The following is a 21,880-nucleotide window of genomic DNA, read 5'->3' as shown; positions in this document are numbered from 1 at the left end:
TCACATTCAAAATCAACAACATTCCCAATAAGACAACAGTAAGACAGCACACAAGTGTCTTGAATCCAGTCTTTATATTTACTACTACTGATGGTTGCAGAAGAGAATATTGCTGCTATCTAAACATTCAGTCCCATACTGATGTTGTCTCAACGGTAATGTTGTACACAGACTTTTTAGTAATTCAATTATACTTCATATTTTCATACAAAAATCAGCAATAATCTATATAACTTTAAGAATGCTTGTACAATTCATATACTTTAAGACATATATGGCACTACTTGTATATATCTCATGCAATTCAGAGCTGTAGTTTGATATAATATATATGTATATTCATACCTGTACGTCATATTCTTATATCTCCCTATTTTCTCTTATTTTTGATTCACTATAGTTTCGCACTGTGGCTGGGGGATTTTTTTTAATTCTTCTATGTTCTGTATATGTTGCAGAACTGACAATAAGGTTGACTTTGACTTACTCTGACTTCCTTGACTTGATTTAACGAGACCAAATCCCACTATACTTCAGCTTTAGTTGACATCTGTAAAAAGTGGAACCGGGTATTTAAACAAACTGTCACTCTATGCCACAATATTCAAGAACAAGTGAAGATCATTTTATTTTGGTGGCTCATTCCTACCTACTTTGCCAATAAGGAGCAAGTGGATTTCAGGTTGTCTAAAGAGCTTGGAAAGAAAAGCGTCTGGACTTCTTTAAGTTGCTTGAAGACGTTTCACCTCTCATCCGAGAAGCTTTCAGGTTGATGATACGATAGTGCTCCCCAGTGGACAAATACCCGTTTTGCATGCTTTAATTGTACACTGAGTGGTACAAATAGTCTATTATGGTAGTCTATTATAATGCCTCACACAACACGAGCAGCCTGTTATAGTCTTTTATTGCACACATAGCTTAGCATGAACTTGATATATCATAGGGTATGTCATTATTAGAATCTGGAGTCCCTATTTATTCCCCTTTAAGTGCATTAAAATTGTGTTGCAGTTTCCATGTCCAAGTCAAACACGACTATTTAGTGTTTTCATTATAGCATTGCCGTCAAAATACCATATTTCAATTAATTTTGCACTTAAAAAGAATCTGATGATAAATATACGGAAAGGGTATTTAATAACCCCCACCCTCTTGCGACGCAGTCGTTGTTTGGCCCGTGACGCTGCTTGTACACGTAGCCTAGTAGGATGTGTTCATTGAAGATGGTGGCGGTGTGTCACACTCCAGCATACTTGTAAGAATTTATTCATTTCTGTACACATTTCCGACAGCGGGTAAGAGTATATCTGCAACACAATTAACAATGTTTTACTCTAGGTGTTTTAATCTGGTGTCTGTGGCAGGCAGGGAACTGTTACCTTGTGATTAGCGCAGGCTAGTTAGCCAGGAATGCTAAGTAAGCAGCAGTGCTAATGCTAGCTGACCAGACTGTGAACCTGTTAAATTATGGTCGACGAGTGGCCAGCGACTTGTAACTTATCGCGGTGTAACCATGTCAATGTTGAGTTTGTGCCGAAATTTTACGCCTTTCGTTACTCACAGAACTGCTGGTGTAAGGACGAATTCGGGCAGACTTTAGATGTTAGTGATTTGCTGGCTCCGGCGTTTGGGACATACGGAGCACCGAACGGTTCCCGTTAGCTGTTGTACCAATCACCGGACCTTTACCCGACTGTCGCTTAATGTGTAACACTATCTCAATGTCGTGCCAGACCAAAGAGATTTAGCAGCCATCTATATTGGAACAACTGGCAAGTAGTGATAAGAAGTAGGGAGCGTATGTCTAACAACGCTAACTTTGTGACTTTTCTAAGTTGGCAGATCTGCGGTGCTAACGATACGAAGCTTAAGAGGGTGCAACGGCTCTTGGTAAATTTATATCCTAGAGCGCCGGGAAGATCCGGGATCTCCCCGGTAGAGCCCGTCTGGCCAAATGTACTTCCCTACGTTACATTAGTTCCGTGTCTTCTTTCTCTCCAAACATCTAGCATTTGAAATGCTTATTGACAGGCCGTGTTAGCTTGACTCAACTTCCTACTGAGACACGCTCAGTATCTCTGTTTGACAAATAATATACATGGCCTTGATCTTAATACTACGTAGTGGCGTGATTTAAATGACTGTCCACTATTAACTTTTGCATTTCAACTGAGAAAAGTGTACACATGTTGTACAAGGGTAGTGGCACGACTCATGTGACAGTTACCAGTTAATGCTAAGTGTAAATAATTTTAATCATAGCTTCCACCCCTGTTTGGCTGATTTCATCCTTACCTGAACTCAAGAAACAACTATAGATGCAATGGCACTGTGGTCTCTTGTCAGTAGAGCAGTTCAGTTTGACTTTCTGCTAAAAGCTGCATTTGACGCAAAAGCAGGTGCTTTTTTTTTTCTTTTTAAAGAAACTATTTAGCTACTCAACTTTGCAGCCTCCATGAGATCTGTGATGTTAATTTAAGTTTCCTGTTTTTGTTTATTTTTTTAAGGAAATTTTCATAAATTTCATATATTATATTTTCCTCACCTGGGTGATATACACTATACAAGTGTATAGACTTACATCAGTGCTTTGGTTCATAATATATTACCAGTAAGATGACCATCAAATGCTCTACAGACCATTTAATTAACAGTAGATAGTATACTAGTATACCAAGTATGCATTACAGTAAATCAAGTGTGTTGTATTGAATTGAGCACTATATGTATTTACCCACCACAGCATCTTGAGGGCTGATGTAGAACTTGCCACGTTGTACGTTTGGTTTGAATAGGACCACAGGCTAAAATGCAAACAAAGGTGTGGTAAAGTATCCCAAAGAGGCAGGGCTTTTTGTTAATCACTTCCTCTTTCTTGTCTCTATTCAGCTACGCCTGACTTCAGTCTTCAGTGAGATCTCTTAGAGTGACCTGGTCCTCGGACCTGTTAACTCTGCGGACATGCAGCCCCCTCCCCGGACTGGACGACCAGGAGCCTCTGGCCCTCCTCCTTCTGGGCCCAATATGTTCCGCAGGACCAGGCCTTACAAGCATGCTGCTGCAGCTCCTGCCACAATGCCTCCTGTTGCTCAACCCATGACAGACCCTTTTGCTTTTAGTAGAGCTCCTCCCCCTATGGCTGCAGGTGGCCTCCCAACAGTATCTAACAGCAACCCTGCACCAGTGCAAACACCATCTAATGCCATGTACCCTCAACCTGGCTCAGGGCTGCCTCCGCAACCACAGACACTGGAGGGTGCCACAGCTGCTGCTTCTGGAGTGACCCTCTTCAACCCTCACAGTACACCACCCCTTGGTCCAACTGGATACGTATCCTCACATAATGAACAGGGATATTTTAATTCAAGAGAACAGATACCATCTGCATCCACAGAGTCAGCACCTATGGCTACAGCCTCAGAACCTAGTCAGACACCTTTGAACCCTGAATTTCAAGGACAGTCTGGTCCTCTGCCAGTGCCCTTCCAGCCACTGCCACCGGTCACCACCTCCTCTTCCCAGTGGGCCCCTGATCACGGAAGTCGCCCCCCATCAGTTCAGAACTATTTCCAGCCTACTAGTGACCCTGTACCACAGCCATTTTATATGCCTCCACAAACCCAGTTGTACCCCTCCCACAGCCCATCACCCCTTCACAACACCCCTACCCCTCCGACCCAACCTGCACATCTTCAGAATCAGGCTTCTCTTCCTTCTCAAAATCCACTAAAACCTCCTACTTCTCAGTGGCCAGACCCAAATGGTCCCCAACAGCATAATTCCCATTTCCAAACACAGAGTTACTTCAGTCAGAGCTCTGCTGCACCAGATCTTTGGTTTAACCCGCCCCCACAGGACTCGGGCTACCATCAAATGGGTACTGGTATGGGTCATCCTCAGCCCCTTCTTGACGCTGCTGGATCTCAGCCTGCAACCAGTACTGGGCCTGGGCCTAGTTCTAGTACTGTCCCAGCCCCACTTCCACATTACCAGGAATCCGGTACACTTTCAATGTTCTTCAAAGACAATGATGTGGAAAATGAGGAAACGCTGTCTGCAGAGAGAAATAAGGCAGTAAATGGTATTGCTGGAACTTTTCAACTTCACAACAACCAGCAGGCACACAGTAGTCATGCAGATGTTTCTTCAGATTACCAAGGAGCTTTTCTTCAAGATCACTCACAAGTACCTTACATGATCGATGGCAATCAACCATCACAGGGAAATGCTCAGAAGCCATCGGATTCACAGTTTGACCATGTAGAGAATTTGGAGTGTGTTCCAAACCAAGAAGTATTACCCAGTGAAATCCATAGTAATACTGCTGCTACTGCACCCCACAGTGCTGAGCAGTTTGAAACTGGACCCAACCTGGAGACTCCAGATTCAATTCCCAGACCAATGAGATCTGCCAGTGTGTCGTCCAACTACAGCAACATGAGCCATGGGAGTGGAACAGGCACTCGTCGACATCAGGGGGTGGTGGGCACCTTTATTCAACAGGAAAGCTCACGACTCTCTGATGATCCTAATCAGCCTGTCGCTGCAGCTGCAGCTGGAGGCTACTTTGAACAGATTGACACTTCTCCAGCTGGAGATGTGGGTGTACAGCAGAGCTCTCTGGAGCAAATGTGGCCCCCCACGCCTAGCCCTCCCAAACCAACCGGTATCTTTCAGGCCAGTGCTAACAGCTCTTTCGAACCTGTGCGCTCACATGGGGTCGGGGTGCGTCCTGCTGAGGTTGACAGGGCTAAAATGGTAGCAGAAGGGGGTGCAGATTGTACACCAGGTAATATGGAGCAGCCACCAGACAATATGGAAAATGTTTATGGCTCAGGTCACCCTTTGCCTGCAGGTGCTGGAGGTGCCGTACCTCCTTTGACACACCCAGTGGTCTATTCTCACTCTCGACCTTCATCCCGTGCTCATGGAGTTAATCAGCCCTGTGAGAGTCCTGCCACTACTCTGTGGGCTCAGAATGATCCTACGACCTTGGGCGGTAACATCCTCCTCGCCCCTGCTGCCCCAATAGTTCTTGCCCCATTACGAGAGCCAAGTGCTGATGTTATCCAACCTCCAGAGGATGGTCCACTGGACCTGCAGCCCTCCCAAAGAACCCAGCCACCTTCGCATCAGCACTCAGAGAATCTAGAGAACCCGCCAAAGGTGAGTGAGGCAGAGCCAAGTGACTCTCAAGGCAACCTGGGCTATGCATCTCTCCTTGTGTCTGGCTCGCTTCACCAACCTGTTTTCATTGCCCCGCCAGTGTCCAATTACAGTGTGATTCCCCCTAGTACCACTCCTCAAGCAGCCACTCAAAGTAGCCTTAGGGAAACTACCCCACCTGTGAGATTGATTGCACAGGGGCAGGGTCCCACTACCTCCCAACCAGCTTCAGTAACATGTAATCAAAATCCACTTTTTTCTCCTGGAATCCTGAGCTTCAGTGTTTCGGCTTCTAATCAGAGTCCACTCAATCTGACTCGAGACAACACAGCAGCTACGACATCAGAAATCACAGCATCGCCGCATCCCCAGCCTGTCCGCCCTCCTCTTTCAAGGGGTCAATCAGTGGCTGGAGAGAGTAACTCTGCTCTCCAAGTTAATCTGCAAACTTCTCTTGTGAATGATCCTTCCTCTAATCATAATCAGCCATCAAATTATGAACTGCTTGATTTTTCTATGCACCAATCACAAGCCCAGAGCCAGGCTTCTGGACACCCTTCCTCTCTTCACGAGTCTCCACAATCTAGTAATGGATTTTACCTACAGGTCACCAAAGATGCTCTAAAAGTGGAAGGGAATGCCTCTGTCCAGACTCCAACTTCTTCATCTACCACACAGGTACCACCAGCACCCTCTCAAACGGCTCCAAACACCCAGCAGCCCCCAGCAGAACCTCCTAAGGTATTAGATTCTCAGGCTGCACAGCACGGACAAAAAGATGCTCCTCCTGTTACAGCGAGTGGAGCACAACCCCCCAGTTACCAGTATCCTGCTCCAATACAGGGGCCATCTGCAGGAAATGCTCCTCCTCCTGGGCCTCAAGGTCCTCCAGGGGCTCCACAGACAACTCCTGCGGAGCCACCTCGCCCACCGTCCTCTGCAGGAAGCCATCAAGGCTATGGGCCTCCACCAGCACCGGGTCAGATGTATAGTGGCTATTATAATAATTATGGAGACTACCCAGATAGCAGAGCACCATATCCTTCTGGCCAATACCCACCTCCATCTGGGGATCCTAGAGCACAGCCATATTATCAAGTAAGTATAAGGTGTCCTTTTATTTAACCTAGCATGTGAATATTTATTTCCCAATTTCTATTGGTGCTCTTATCTCTTAGGCAGGACCATACAGGAACAGAGTAGATCCTTGGTATGGCAGATATGAGGGGCAGACCCAAAGTTATCGTGATACAAACTACCAGTACAGAGAGCCTCAGCCGGAGCGTCCTAACTCTAGAGCCAGCCAGTACTCTGACAGGCCATCATCCAGGTTAGTGAAACTCACAAGATTACTTGAATGGTGTGTACTGTCTTTTCACGTGTTTCTGATTTATAAATTGAGTTTTTAAGTATCTTAAGAGGATTTTGCAAGTTAAAGACTTCCCTGCTGTGATGTTGGTTTTGTTGGATGTAAAAAATCTGTGTTAATACATTGTACTACTTCATTCATCATTACCTTATCTTTGAATTGTTTTTTTTCTCTCCCCTTAAGGCAAGGCTATCACGAGGATTACCACAGAGCAAACCAAAGTGCCTATAGTGATTATTATGCAAATTATGCCAAGTACTTTGGAGGTATGGCTCGTAGCTCATAGTGTTGAAAGCTTTGAATATTTATTTATTTATTTTTTTCTTAATTCATGTCTTTCCTTGTCTCCGTTTCATATTTTCTGCGTAAAGGATACTATGGCCACTATGACCCCAGATATAGAGGATACTATGACCAGTCCTACTGGGCTTATGATGATAGCAGAAGGGGAGACAGCTACAGCAATCAATCTATGTATCCTACCAGGTATGCAGAGAATACTGTTTGGACATCATGGAGTTGTTATAATATTAATGTACATTTACAGTGAGTAATAAAAGGCAGTGTAAGAAGTGTTATTGTTCATGCGTGTCTCATGGAAAAAGAAAATCTAAATTCAATTTACAACATTTCACTCACAGGAAGGCTGGCTATGAGGACCAGTGGCAGTACTATCCTGGTTACGATGCTAGCTTTGATGAGGACTACCGTCGTCAGGGAGATGCTTATGGTGATGACTTTGACCGGCGCAGTGTCCACAGTGAACAGTCAGTCCACAGCTCCCACAGTCACCACAGCAGACGGAGTAGCTTCAGCTCACGATCGCAACAGGCAATTTTTTTTCCCACATATGTCTCACAAGTATTCTGTGTATGCAGTTATCTGGCTGAACCACAAATGGAGACCAGGCCAAAATTTATGAGTAATCACTGTAGAAATATTGTTAAAGCAAAAATTAATTTACAAATTCTTTTTCCATGTATTATTATTTTTTTTTAAATGTTTCATTTGCATTATAAATAATAATTCTCTCTTTGTTACAGAGCCAAGTGTACAGGAGCCAGCCTGACTTGGTGTCAGCAGCATATGATAACACATCATCCACTCTGGCTGTGGATTACTCCTATGGGCAGTACCCAGATCAGACTGATGCATCTCACAACTATAGCCAGTACTATCCCTCTGGGTATACCACCGAAAGCACCTGGATTGCCCCTGAGCAGCGTAAGTGCTGCATCACTCTTTGAAGCATTTTTTTCATTTCTAAGGGTCCTTAGCTGAGTTGAATGGTCTGATTCTCTTTGTTTTTTTTCTCCTCTAGCCCCTCCTCGTCCTGCAACCCCAGAAAAGTTCACCATACCACACCGCTGTGCTCGTTTTGGACCTGGTGGACATCTTGTTCAGGTTCTGCCAAATCTGCCCTCAGCAGGACAGCCTGCTTTAGTTGACATCCACAACCTTGAGGTATGGCTTTAACAGACCATATTTCATTGATATATTGTTTTGTTTTTTGGTTGGCTTTTTTTGTTTGTTTATTTTGGGTCTTTTGGAAGATGTTCCTGAAACTGTATTACTCCGGTTTCAATAAACCTAGCAAAATAAGCAGCACTAAAACTAATGAGCTGTGTGTCTTTTAAGGAAAAAATTCTTCCTTTTTTTTCTATTTCCCATTATTTATCTCATTAAGATTATGGCGGATTTACTATAGCAGACACAAAATGTTAAATGTACAACACTAAATGATCTGAAATCACTGACACTTAAAGACCACTAGATTGTATGGGTTGATTCAGACAGCTTTTCCCATAAAGTAGGAAAGAGACGAGATGTCTGCTCATAGTCCCAGTAATACTGAGCAATAACCTTTGAGCAGTATGCAGGTAAACATCCTGTGCGAAGGGCAAAAGAGAGATTGCATTAGCTAGAATGCAGTCTCAAAACCATCAGCTGTTGTCTAACAGTGATTTAACTTCTTGTTAATTTGAATTTATCTTCATTCATAAAAAATGACGAGCAGATGGAACAGTATTGATGATATCCATTATCTTCTGATAGAAGCCCTGAAGTAACTGTTAGCATTTGCCCGTAAACTTAGACTGAATGCTTCTGTGGATTTTTGGATGTGTGTGTGTGTGTGTGTGTGTGTGTGTGTGTAGGCGTGTGTGTATATATGTGTATGACCATAATCTGAAGGACATCTGAAGAATTATTATATCCTTTGCCTGTATTTATAGACCATGCTGCAGGATACCACTGATCAGGCAGAACTGCGAGGTTTCCCTGGACCTCTTGTCAAGTAAGGGAATTCTACCTTCTTTGTGTTAAGATGTATGTAACCTACTGCACAAGTGTCCTGTGGAGGGGGTGGCTACACGCAGGTGGAAAAGGGGGGAGTAGAAGTCTGGAGGGTTGGCTTTTCGGTGGTTGTGCAAAGGAAGGCGACCATTAAAGTTGGACTTCTAATGTCAATTTTTTGATTATTGGACTAACATTGAAAGCTGAATGCTCTGAGAGATACGAAGAGCTTTTCGCAAACAGCTGCAATCCATTGTTGACAAATATGAAATTGGGGCCGAAGTCTATTATAAAAGGAGAGATTGTCATGAGTGGAAAGGTCCAGGTGTGGTCATTGGCCAAGGTGTAGTAATATTTGCCAGGTGTGGAGGAACCTATGTCAGAGTACACCAGTCTAGGCTCAGAAAAGTGGATGAACCACAAGTGAAAATGGAAGAAACTGAAGAGGAAAATCAGATTAAAACAGATGACAATCTTTTAAAGACCCCAGCAGTGGTACTTGGTGAGGAACACGATTTTTGAAAGCAAACGTGAGGAGATGGTATCAACAAAAAATGAACTGCTTGGTACTACAGAAAACAGTCCTTCTGTGATCCAGTACAAGCTAGAGAAAGAGGTCCTACACTGTCCCACTCAACCACAGATATAGAAGGACTAAAACTTAAAGTTGGACAAATAATTAAATACACAGACAAAGAAACGGGTCAAACATATGCTGGAAAAATAATCAGTCGAGCAGGAAAAGCCACTGGGAAACACAAAGTGGTACAACATGGAGTACAGTGAGCCCAAGGAAATTGCTGGATCCATGGGTTCCATTAATGTGCAGCAAATAAACAACCTCCAAGTGACACCGTCTGAAGATGCCAAGTCATGCACAGACAGAGATGAAAGATTAGTGGTGAAGGAAGACATCTTCTCACAAGCCAAACAAACTGAACTTGACAACTGGAAAAGAAACGATGTGTTTAAAGAGGAGAAAGACAAGGGTCAGAAATGTATATCAACAAGGTGGGTGTGCACACTCAAGGAAACACCAGTGGGCATTGTACCCAAAGCTAGACTGGTTGAGTACGTTAAAAAAATTTAATCGCCTTAATCATGATGGCGGCGTTAACACATTTAAGCTGCGTAAACTGGCTCAGTTACCACCGGTAGAAGCACAGAGCAAAGGAACTACATGAAATTGAATAAATGTGTTTATGGCCTGGCAGATGCTTCATTATGCAGGTAAAACTGGGTGAAAGAAACCATGCAGAAGCTGGGGGGCACAGTGTCAAAAGTAGATTCAGCTGTCTTCTACTGGCTAGATGATCTCTATAAGGTGACAGGGGTACTTGCATGTCATGTAGATGATTTTATGTGGGGTGGTTCAGACATGTTCTCCACAGTAGTCATCCCCAAACTGAAAGCTGCTTTTCAAGTTGGACGAGAAGAACATAACAGCTTCAGCTACGTCGGGATAGAGCTTCATTCTCTTCAGTACAAGAAGATATGTACATTTAAAAAAAAAAAAAAAAAAAAAAAACCTACAGCCTATTCCTATTAATCCCACAAGGGCACCACAGCCATGATTGGACAGTTACTGTGGGCAGCAAGACAGAGCAGACCCCAAGCACAAAACATGCTACTATTCAGACAATGCACTGCACAAACAAACTGATCAGAAAACTTCAGAGGTGGTTACACTGAGTTTTCAGTACTTGGGAGAAAGAAAATCCCTCAAATTAGTGGTGTTTAGTGTTTTCTCGATCGGAGCCCATAACACACTCATTTTCACTCCTCATACGAGAGCGTCAGCACCACGCTCTCCAAAATGAGAGACTGGGTAGCCCCAGTGTCGTGCAAAATTGCAATCGGCACATTATCTTCCTCTTTCCCACTCAGTGAGACGAGCCCTTTTGAAATGAAAGGTCAGTAACTGCTGTCAAGGCAGTCATTTCCTGGTTCATCACTGACGGGATTAGGAGCGGACACCGACCGAACGAAACCAACACTTTTTGTCTTTTTCGAGGTTTGAGCTTGCTCTTTGCGGCGAAGCAACGGACAATTAGCAATGAGAGATGTCCAGTGTCACGGCAATAAAAGTATTCACGACGAGTCATGGGAACTAGATCAGGGCGCGTTTGACACTTAGGAGAAACCTTTTCATGGTGCACAGCTGAAAACGAAAACTCATCTGTGAGAACAGCAGCTTTAGAAACCACCTTTTGCTCATTGAGATACACAACAACATTCTCAGGGAGACACATTTTGAATTCTTCCAATAGGACGAATTCTCTTAGCTAATAAAATCCTTCACTTTACTCGCAGCTAACCACTGGGCCACTTTAAAGTGGTTGTGATGCAAAGGCGTTAAAGTAAGAATCAACCTCACTTTCTCTGAAAGGTGACCCTAAGGCAACTTGTTTACTTGCATTGAACTGGTCAGAGGAGAATGTCTCGGAAGTTTTGCTCACGGGGTAGACATAGCATTGTGTTCCTGGGAAGGATCCAGCTCCATAGCCCTTACGCGGGGATGCATAAGCTCAGCTTCTTTGGCTTTAGTCTCAAGCTCGACCTCTTTCAGGCAAAGGGCGAGCTTGATATCCTCTGTAACCATTCCTGCCTGTAACTGACCGGCTGGTTCAATGTTTGGGACCTAAATGGCAGCAGGAGCCTCCGCCCCAGTGTCATCCATCCACTGACAGCTTGTGGGATGGTTGCTGCAGCTTCTGCTCCCACATCCACCACCAAATTCTCAGAAGCATCAACCAGTCGAGGTTTCACCTTTGCAGTTATCCCCTTTTCTACCAGCTGCTCTGCCATACACTGCTTAATTTCTGCTTTTTGTGCATTTAAGGGGACACTAACATTAAACAAATTAGCCACCAACAACAAATCTGCCTTCGTGCATCATTGCAACTTATCCATGGTGGGCCGTTGTGCAAAACCATCCACATCAAAAGTCATTGTGGCTAGTATACCCCCTACCCTACCAGAAAACTGCCAACCAAAAGCTGTAGACAAAAAGGAAGTGACGCCACCCTTGTCCCCAAAACCATACCCAGAAGCCAAATTTCAAGTGAAAGGTTGTTTTGTCCAAACTGAAAGCTTAACTCTGGGGTGAACAAACGCCAAAATAACAAACATTCAAAAAGGGAGGTGCTACCTAAAACCTAGGTGAAACACAAACCAAACAAACGATAGGTGCTACCCCTAACTGAATAAACAGGAGAAAACGGTGCCCCTATTTACATGTGATCCATAATCTATTTATTTACAAAGCTCAATAATCAGGAAAGCACAAAAATCACAGAGGGTTTTGGAGGCCATGGTCGGGTCTGCTGCTGTCAGTTGCTGCCCCGGGAGAACTGCTGGTGAGGGATTTTCAAAGCAGCCACATGATCAAGAAGCCAATCAGCAGCAGCCAGCTTTCCAATTAGGAAGAACCTGAAGAGCCTCTTAAAGACACAGACAGAAAAAACCTAAAACGGCCACCAGGATTCAGCTTATGGCCAGGGCCGTAACAGCAATGAAATAAATCTAATTCCTAGCCAGAGCCTAAAACTCCCTATTTATATTGAATGCATCATTGACTGCTTTTCTGTTTTAATATTGCATCTTGTCCATCAGGGAAGAGACTCACAAGGTGGACGTGATTAAATTCTCCCAGAACAAAGCATTGGAGTGTTCCCGTGATAACAACCTCTTAGACAGAGACTCTGCCCGCCTCCTCTGGGACTTCATCATGCTGCTATGTAGACAGAATGGGGTAAGACTGTGCAGGCACCACTAAACTTACCATACATTGAAATTAAGGCAAGACTGTGGCTTTTCACATTTGCGTGAGACAACGTTTTAACTCGTACTGTTTCCTCAGACTGTTGTGGGCACAGATATTGCTGACCTCTTGCTGAAGGAGCATCGCTCTGTCTGGCTTCCCGGCAAGAGTCCTAATGAAGCCAACTTGATTGATTTTAATAACGAGCCACTGGCGAGAGCCGAGGAAGAGCCTGGAGCCGGACCACTGTCTCTACTGTCGGACACTTTCATGACTGTCCCAGAAAATTTTGGCAAAGAAACAGAACGCTTCAGGGAGCTGCTGCTGTTTGGCCGAAAGAAGGTAAAATTGTACATAAGAAATGCAGTATGAGGTATTAACTTGCAAGATTTTAAATACCTGAACGTTGTTGAATTAGGATGCACTAGAAGCAGCCATGAAGGGAGGTCTCTGGGGCCATGCCCTGCTATTGGCCAGTAAGATGGACAACAGGACTCATGCCCGAGTCATGACGAGGTAAAGAAATCAGATGTGAGAATAATTAACTTTGGTCCTATTTGTTCTATGATTGTTATTATATTATTTTGTGTGTGTGTGTGTGTCTTTGTTGTGTAGGTTTGCTAACAGTTTGCCCATAAATGACCCTCTTCAGACAGTATACCAGCTGATGTCGGGGAGGATGCCTGCGTCAGCCACCGTAAGTGTTGTTTTACCCTCCTCCAAACACACTGGAAGTGTTTCAGTCACTTGTGGACAGGCTCTGATTGCCTAGATGACCCTCTAATATATTTACTAGCAGGCCATATATCATTCAATGGTATTCTTCACTCTCATTGGTAGTCTCTTCAGTCACTTGCCTGAAAGCTTATTGCAGGTCCTACCCACTTCACCTGTAGTCACTTGGAGGTGCCAAATATCATTCACTTTCTCTGGTGGCAATAAATCGCTTCCAGTATGTACTGTAGCTTTAGACACTTGTTTTAAAAAAAAAAAAAAAGGCGTGTTTATTTTGCCCTGGCTAACATATGTCTTGTTCCCACACAGTGCTGCGGGGAGGAGAAGTGGGGAGACTGGCGTCCTCATTTGGCCATGGTGCTGTCAAACCTCACACACACCCTGGATTTGGATACTCGCACAATTACCACCATGGGCGACACACTTGGTAGGGTTTTGTCAAGAATTCAGTAATCAAGAGCGCTGGCAACAAACATGCACCCTTAAACTCTGTCTGCACTCATTTTGTCTCACGCCAGCTTCGAAGGGCCTGGTTGATGCAGCACACTTCTGTTATTTGATGGCTCAAGTTGGTCTTGGCGTTTTCACAAAGAAGAGCACAAAGATGGTCCTGATTGGCTCCAACCACAGGTTAATGCAATAACCACACCCACGTAGCTCCAAGATGTTAAATTTAAGTCCTCACATTTTATAGTAAACATGTGTAACCTCATCTTTGTTTTTTCAGTTTGCCCTTTTCTCAATTTGCGACTAATGAAGCAATCCAAAGGACTGAAGCCTATGAGTATGCTCAGTCCCTAGGCTCCCAACCTTGTTCGCTGCCAAATTTCCAAGTGAGTTTTTTTTTTTTTTTTTTTTTAAACCAGTTGACAAACCAATAAATAAGATGTATAAACCAAGAACTTTATACACGACTGCATTATTTACAGTGATGTTTATTATGTTATATTACTAAGAAGTATCACTCTCTTCTGTTCTTCTTGTTTCTCATTAGGTGTTTAAATTGATCTATGCATGCCGCTTGGCTGAGGCAGGCTTGAGCGCTCAGGCCTTCCATTATTGCGAAGTTATCTCGAAGACCGTCCTCGTGCAGCCTTCTTACTACTCCCCCGTTTTCATCAGTCAGATCATACAGGTATACACTTATTCTCCTCTTTAGCTGTGATTTTTGCCTAAATATAGTCACTTAAATACTTTGCAGCGTTGCATTCAGACAAAGGTTACTGTTACACTGTTTGCCAACAGATGTCTGAAAAGCTGCGGTTCTTCGATCCACAACTGAAGGAGAAACCAGAGCAGGAGTTGTTCGTTGAGCCGGAATGGCTGATTCGCCTGAGACAGCTGGATGGACAGATGAAAGTGAGGAGAAGGAAAAACATTGTACTCTAGTTCTGTTGTGACATAAGCAGTTGTCATATAGGGAGGTTGTGTAAACTTTTCTTCTGAATAGAAAAATAAATAAATAAATTAGGCTGTGTATAATAATTATGTGAACATTTTTAATAGTTTGTGTCGATCAAACAAATGTTTGATGCTTTGTGTTTCTTAGACGGGTCTGATTACGTACAATGCAGACAGAACAACTCCGATACAGTTTGAGTGCAGCAGCCCTAGCTCTGACTTGGACCATCCGAGCCCACCAAACAGCATGTCGCTAGATAACCCAGCCCCTGATAACCCACTCATGAGCTCATTACTGCCTGGGTCTCCACCACAGGGAGTCCAGTTGATGCCTCCAGGTTTGTTTGTTTTTAGGGGGCCTTTGGTGCATTTTTTTTTTTTTATTTATCTGAAATGTCAGGTACATTTAAAATACATCAAATCTCATCTGTTGTATTCTCTTTTAGCTTCCACTTTCATTCTCCAAGATGGAATGGCTCCTCCTCAGTTCTCGCCTTCCAGTGATGTGCCCCAGTACTATCCGGTCCCCACTAGCGGACCACAAGCCCAGATTCCCTTCCCAAACTACCCCCCACAGGGTCCTGGCTTTGCTTCTCCCACTTTCCAACCTCAGCACATGCCTCCGCACATGCCCCCTTCTCCTGGGCACATGCCACCTGTAGAACAGCCACCGCGGTCCCCAGTAGAGATGCCGAACATCCAGTCAATGCCATCCTCACCACGTAGGACCTCACTGACTCCTCAGAAGGACTTCTATGATCAGATGGCTAAGATGGTCGGTATCTGCTAATTTTTATTTATTTATTTATTTTTTGTAAAGAGCCTTATACAATGTTTACTTCTGCAGGGTCACGGGAGACCTCGGACTACTTCACAATCGTCATTGCATTTGGTATGTTTGTATTTCAACTAGAGATGGACCGATCCGATATTACGTATCGGTATCGGTCCGATACTGACCTAAATTACTGAATCCGATATCGGAGAAAAATAAAAAATGTAATCCGATCCATTAAATATCACGAAAGCACCTCACAAAACTTGCAACACGCCGTAACTCGCCTCAGAACGTTAGCACATCGGAGCAGTATGCATCACGTGATAGAGCGGCTGTGGCATGCGGGACCTGTCGGTGGTCTGGATAGCATGTGGAGCTTCGCTAGCAACCCGGCATTTCATCTCCGACAAAGTTATCCCCGAGAGAAGTAAAGCAAGTGTGTAAGTCCATCTCTGAATGTTTGTAAAGCATTCCTGCGTTAAGCTTAACAAGCGACTGCCTCTTCTTGCTGCTACTTCAATCATGAAACTGCTTAACGATCAGCTGATCGGCTTTTCTGTCGCGAGTCCATCTCTCTGGTTTGTTTTTGGCCCACTTTGCACCAGAAAGAGGAAACCAGCGGCTGAACAACAGCAGCACGTTTAAGCTTGATAAGCTGTTGTTAGAATGTATTTAATATTACTTTCTACTCGAGGATTTTTTTTCTACGTAGCTGACGGCTGTAACTGTGCAGGGGTGGATCTAGCAAAGTTTAGCCAGGGGGGCCGATAGGGCATTAACAGGGAAAAGGGGGCACAAAGACATACTTTTCTTTCTTATTCTCATTTAAAATGTCTAGCTTTTAATAAATAATTATCCAAATCTTACACCCAAAGTTTTAATTTGATGTAAAATGAATAGAAGTCAATTACTGTATATAGTAACTGTTAAGTCTAATATACCCTAGTAAGCTATAGTACTTTTTCCTTTGGGAAGGTACCATCTGTGCAGTCTGCAATTTTGTTGAAGAAAGATGTTGAATCTATTTAATATTTCTTGAAAAATAATTGATTTCTGTGCATCCCCCCCCCCCCCACACACTGCATCAAATTAAGGTTGATTACGTCGATTAAGCATCATGAGGTGGAGCGTGAGGGGTGGTTCCCTATTTTTTATTTATTTATTTTTGTTGTTGCTGGGAGTTGGAACCCTATTAGTTAGGTTGCTTAATATTTACGCTAAGTACTCTTTAAAATACCAGAATAGGGAGGATGGTGTAGGTTTAAGTTTATTAGATTGATCAGTATTGCTGAACTATGAAATTTTTTTTTTTTTTTGCATATAGGTATAACAGAATAGCTTTAGTGTAGTTGTTGTTTTAAACTTGAGTATGAACTTATACAAAATGCAGCAAGATATTTTTTAAAAAAAAAGTTTTGTTGATTAAAAAACACTGTATCGGATTCATATCGGTATCGGCAGATATCCAAATTTATGATATCGGTATCTGTATCGGACATAAAAAAAAAAAGTGGTATCGTGCCATCTCTAATTTCAACTGCTAGCATGTGTAATTCTACTTAATTTGTCCAGTTCTAGTTTATATTAGTCATTATCAGAACTGAAAATGAGCAATAAAAGACTGGCTGTCTATGCATATCCGCTCAGAAACAAGGCAACGCTGCTAATTGTATACAAGACATTATTTTTAGGTTGGCTTTAGATTTTTTTTGTAAAATGTCCCCAAATCACTACAGTTTGCTTAAAAAGTAGGCCTGATTAGTTTTTAAAAACTAGGATGAAGATCAAGAGATTATAGCAAAGTTAAAACCTGCTGTCTGCATTTCCCAGAATGCAGCTTTTGCTGCTAGGTTTACTTTGTTGCTTCTAATATTCTCATTTAACAAAAAAAATCTGATTTAGCCCATTATCTGCAGTGGAATAAATGTTTTCACCAAGACATCCTGGAAGAACTTAAATCTAGGCCTAGTAGTTTTATTCTGACATACCCCATCTATTTAACAATAGATTTTTAGAACAGTATAGAATAGCCCTTTGTTGTCTTTGTACAGGTATAAAAAAATTGTGGGTGCTTCACACAAACTGTGCAGGAATACAATAGAAATATTAAGACAGAACAAATAAATAACAAACAGGAGGAATATATACGACATAAGAGAGGGGCACACATTCAAAACACATTTAGATTTTCTTGTTGGGAAATTAGAAATTAATCAATGTTTTGATGTTTTACTTGTATGTGTTTTCCTAAAACAGATAAAAAGATATCAGGAATCAAGTCAGTATTTATAAAACACCATCCCTGTGTAATAAGTTAAAAAAAATTATATGATGATTAAAAGAGGTTGTATCTGGAGGTCTATGCATTTCATTTATATCTGTGTTGTCTGGTATTTTCCGTCATCCAGTCATCAGGACGCCGCTCCCGTACCACCTCGGAGTCTTCTACTCACTCTGGTGGAAGAGAGCGGAGCAACTCAACTGTGGTGCAAGCCTCTCCACCTCCACCCTCAATCCCCGAGCAGCCCATTAAAGAAGAGGCCAAGAAAGTCAAGAAGGACTCTCCAAAAAAGGTTCAGTTTTACATACTGGCTCTCAGGTTTTCAGTGTGCACTGTGGTCACTGTGCTAAGTAGAATACTTATTATCTTTACACACACAGAAAGGGGTTGGCTGGCTGGGTTGGATCATTGGGAAAGGAAAGAATGAAGCTCACTTGCCAGATGACAAAAATAAGTCTGTAAGTTATAGCTTTTACACGTTCACTTTTTTTTTTTTTTTTTTTTTTTTCTTGTTTACATTACCTGTTCTACAAATTTCATACACTTGTTTGTACATGCGGCCAATATGAGAGTGCTGTGATCTTTGTCAGATTGTGTGGGATGAAAAGAAGCAGAGATGGGTCGACTTGAACGAGCCTGAGGAGGAGGTCTGTAAAATTGAAAATGTGTTCTCCAGGCTGGACCTGTAGTGTGCAGAAAGCCTGAAATTCTTACAAATTGAACACTTCTAATAGTTTTTCTTCTAAACTTTTAGAGCAAGCCACCTCCGCCACCACCCTCTGTCTTCCCCAAGATGCCTCAAGTTCCTGGTCCTGGAGGGCCTGCTGCACCACCGAGTAGTATTCCTCCTGTCAACATGTTTTCCAGGAAGGCAGGTGAGATGAGGATTACTCAGAGTGGCTTTTGGCTAAACAAACCTCATCCTTCGCCTTGCATAATGCATCTAAAAGTAGAAGCATGTCTTCTCTTATAGGGCGCTTTTAACTCAGATGTGTTTGTTCCCTCTCAGGCACAAAGAGTAGATACGTGGATGTTTTGAACCCCAGCAGAGCTGCTAAACCTGGCGGTCCAGCTCCTGCTCCAGCGGACATCTTTGCTCCTTTGGCACCAATGCCTATTCCTACTAACCTGTTTGTGCCTAGCTCAGGTGTGTGTCATGTGCAAGATGGCATAATAACTTGTATTCACCAGCAGCATTTGGTGGCTGTAGAGGATTTTCTGCTTTTAAAGATTGAAGTAATTCTATGTTTATTTGTATCCCTGGATTAGCTCCCGATGATCAACAACCTCTGGAAGGCAGTGAAGGAGGCAATCAGGAGCAGAACTCACCAAACACCAGTGCTGGTCCACAGGTATCTCTACTCTTTACTAGTAATCCTCATCATTCTTTATAATCATGAACTTTACTCCTGTTCTTCATTTTTAAAAGATAAGTGAAAAAATGCATTAAAAAGACAAAACATAAGCAGCATACTGAGAAAGAATGTAAGGCAGTCATCAATAAGTACAAAGCAACAGCTCTACTTATCCAAACTTCTTCTGTTGCGCTTTTTAAAAATCTGTCTAGATGTTCACCCCAATGTTGTTACCACCTGCCCCAGAAGGTCCTACAGTGCCGGATGGCTCCCATTCTGGAGAGGTAAGCCTAAGCCTCCTGTCATAATGCAACTGAAACATGATGCTCGACTGCCAGTGGCCAGTGTGCGCACTTTGCTCTTTGTAATATTAATGTAGGAGCGAAAGAACATGATATTATATGCATGTAGAATTAAAATCTTTCCTCATATTCATGTGAAACGCCTTGATAAATAATACTCTGTTCCATGTGCTGGTCTAATATAATTCTTTCCATGTCTGTTTTTCTATGAACCATGGTTTTATGCTGATTTATTCATTTTCATTCTGAAAACTAATCCAGTGCATGCCAGGTTATTAAAATGGGTTTGTTTGTTTTTTTTAATTTTCCTCCTGCTGTCTGTAGCTGTCACGTTCTAGTTCAATGAGTTCTTTATCACGCGAAGTGAGTCAGCATTTAAACCAGGTACCTCTAGCTGGGCTTTAAGTTAACTCACCCCTGCCTGCCACCCTTGTAGCTCACTCCACATCACTAGTAGCATGCTTCACTGCACCCACCCAAAGCTTCTTTGCCTATTAAACCCTGCCTGTTGTCTTCACCATTACTAACTCAACATAACACAAATGGACAATAAAATCGGAGTATAGTTATATAATTGTCACCAAAAAAAAGTGTTCACACTTCTGTGGAGTAGAAAAGATGAGAATTCTATTAACTTTGGTTATATATTGTTTTTATTGAATGGATTGACTGCAGCACTCCCAGTCCCATACCTCTAGTTCTCAAAAGATTGTCATCTCTGTCTAACCTAGTCCTGTTAGCAAGTTAAAAGTATTGAGATTTAGAATGAATTGCCTTGACATCAATTGGAGTGCTATAAAATTACACATAAATACAGATTCATGCTATCATGTTGTCTGATGTTTTCAGGCATCATTTAATTTATTTGGTTTAAGATTTAGTGCGTGTAAAATTATGTCATCTGATCTAAAAAGGGAAGTCAATATGAAAGTGTCCTAAATCTGCATTCTTTCCAGTGGCCAGCAGGGGGTTAGTCTCTGGTTGCAAGAAAAAAATCTGATTATAAAGAAATAGAGGGGGGGAAAAAAATCCTACTTCCCATGTGATTTATGAGCACAGTAGAGTTTTTCATATTGACTTTACAGTTTTACGCAATAGTTTTAATTCTTCTTCAAAACAGCATGATGTATATTTTGGAAAATGTGGTCACATATGTATCATACACATATATATCTGTAATGCTGCCTCGCTGTGTCCTCGTGTCCTTACTGCTTCCTCTCATTTCCTTGGCTTCTACAGTGGCTTGCAAAAGTTCTCAGACCCCTTGAACTTTTCCACATTTTGTCACATTACAGCCACAAACATGAATCAATTTTATTGGAATTCCATGTGAAAGATCAATACAAAGTGGTGTACACGTGAGAAGTGGAACGGAAATCATACATGATTCCAAACATTTTTTACAAATAAATAACTGAAAAGTGGGGTGTGCGTAATTATTCAGCCCCCTTTAGTCTGAGTGCAGTCAGTTGCCCATAGACCTTGCCTGATGTTTGTGGCTGTAATGTGACAAAATGTGGAAAAGTTCAAGGGGGCCAAATACTTTTGCAAGCCACTGTATTTTATACTTTGGTCAAATCTGTTTGTGAGTTGTGTCTTGCTTTCCATCTCTGCTCTAAAGTGATGTTAGTGTGACACTGCACACACACTTCAGTAACTGAACTTGTCTTTGGACAGAGCGATCAAGCCCAGGGGAATGCACCTGCTGGGGGCGTCACCTTTTATAACCCCTCACAGTTTGCACAGGTATGAACTCCAAAGTTTCACAGTTGTGAGAGACCTTTTACAGGTTGGTTTTTTTTGGGGGGGGGGGTTGGTGTGGGTTTTTTTTTTTTTTTTTTTTTTTTTTTTTTTTTTTGGTGTGTGTTTTGCTACTTTTCACCCTACAATCACCTTTCCTTGCTGCTGTTTTTCCTCAGACAAGTGCACCATCAGGAGTACGCTCAGGTCGTTTGGGCGGTCCACGTCAGTACCCAGTGATGAAGTAAAGAACATCCCACTGAAAGAGGCAGACTTGTTGGATAGCAGAGGATTCTAGCTGAAAGTAAAAGAAGCACATGAACAAACTGCTTTATGTCTTAAGGACCCTTCTTCCTGCCTGTACCTAAGAAGAGTATAATCACATTATCCGTCATGTCAGAACTCAACCTTTTTCTTTTTTCCTTTTTTTTTTTTTTTTTTTTTTTTTTTTCCTCCCCCCCTCCCCTGTTCAGTAACTATTACTGACTTTGATGTGTTTCTGACACAGGCGTGTGTCCATGAAGGGCTTTTTCTCGCATCCAAATAGAAAACTGACAGTTAAAAAATGGAGGCTGATCTGTGGATGCATTCATACACAAATTGTACATTCATGTAGGTTTGATTTAATGTACAGTAAATGCGTCGATCCTCTAAAGCTACCCGGCTTCCGCACAAACGTAACACTGTTAACA

The 21,880-nt window shown here is 42.5% G+C and overlaps 1 protein-coding gene across 6 annotated transcripts in view; it reads left to right on the top strand.

Annotated features, from left to right (window-relative positions):
- The first annotated feature begins 1,175 nt into the window (after window positions 1–1,175).
- Window positions 1,176–21,880, top strand: part of sec16a (SEC16 homolog A, endoplasmic reticulum export factor) — a 21,631-nt gene continuing 926 nt past the window's right edge. The window contains exons 1-31 of one of the 6 annotated variants that reach the window (XM_086301119.1): window positions 1,176–1,258; window positions 2,893–6,267; window positions 6,348–6,499; window positions 6,722–6,804; window positions 6,910–7,024; window positions 7,180–7,369; window positions 7,582–7,762; window positions 7,860–8,002; window positions 8,773–8,834; window positions 12,449–12,587; window positions 12,696–12,938; window positions 13,015–13,112; window positions 13,212–13,293; window positions 13,641–13,758; window positions 13,850–13,961; window positions 14,059–14,164; window positions 14,326–14,466; window positions 14,577–14,690; window positions 14,881–15,070; window positions 15,179–15,507; window positions 15,580–15,624; window positions 17,919–18,083; window positions 18,172–18,249; window positions 18,382–18,438; window positions 18,546–18,666; window positions 18,801–18,938; window positions 19,061–19,143; window positions 19,359–19,430; window positions 19,773–19,811; window positions 21,126–21,194; window positions 21,368–21,880. The exon at window positions 21,368–21,880 is cut by the window's right edge and continues 926 nt beyond it. In XM_086301119.1, the coding sequence (XP_086157245.1) occupies window positions 2,965–6,267; window positions 6,348–6,499; window positions 6,722–6,804; window positions 6,910–7,024; window positions 7,180–7,369; window positions 7,582–7,762; window positions 7,860–8,002; window positions 8,773–8,834; window positions 12,449–12,587; window positions 12,696–12,938; window positions 13,015–13,112; window positions 13,212–13,293; window positions 13,641–13,758; window positions 13,850–13,961; window positions 14,059–14,164; window positions 14,326–14,466; window positions 14,577–14,690; window positions 14,881–15,070; window positions 15,179–15,507; window positions 15,580–15,624; window positions 17,919–18,083; window positions 18,172–18,249; window positions 18,382–18,438; window positions 18,546–18,666; window positions 18,801–18,938; window positions 19,061–19,143; window positions 19,359–19,430; window positions 19,773–19,811; window positions 21,126–21,194; window positions 21,368–21,436 (6,837 nt within the window). In that variant the 5' untranslated portion in view covers window positions 1,176–1,258; window positions 2,893–2,964 and the 3' untranslated portion in view covers window positions 21,437–21,880. Of the gene's footprint in view, window positions 1,299–1,501; window positions 1,776–2,892; window positions 6,268–6,347; window positions 6,500–6,721; window positions 6,805–6,909; window positions 7,025–7,179; window positions 7,370–7,581; window positions 7,763–7,859; window positions 8,003–8,772; window positions 8,835–12,448; window positions 12,588–12,695; window positions 12,939–13,014; window positions 13,113–13,211; window positions 13,294–13,640; window positions 13,759–13,849; window positions 13,962–14,058; window positions 14,165–14,325; window positions 14,467–14,576; window positions 14,691–14,880; window positions 15,071–15,178; window positions 15,508–15,579; window positions 15,625–17,918; window positions 18,084–18,171; window positions 18,250–18,381; window positions 18,439–18,545; window positions 18,667–18,800; window positions 18,939–19,060; window positions 19,144–19,358; window positions 19,431–19,772; window positions 19,833–21,125; window positions 21,195–21,367 lie in introns of those variants that run through there. The other 5 variants (XM_086301116.1, XM_086301117.1, XM_086301118.1 and 2 more) reach the window with 5 other exon arrangements.

The sequence above is a fragment of the Aulonocara sp. 'chitande type north' Nkhata Bay genome, linkage group LG7 (genome assembly GCF_057382095.1).
Source record: "Aulonocara sp. 'chitande type north' Nkhata Bay isolate Kocher_YH1m ecotype deep benthic linkage group LG7, A_spYH_male_GT1.1, whole genome shotgun sequence".
NCBI lineage: Eukaryota > Metazoa > Chordata > Actinopteri > Cichliformes > Cichlidae > Aulonocara > Aulonocara sp. 'chitande type north' Nkhata Bay.
The sequence above is the reverse complement of the archived record's forward strand: the minus strand, read 5'-3'. Positions and strand labels throughout refer to the sequence as shown.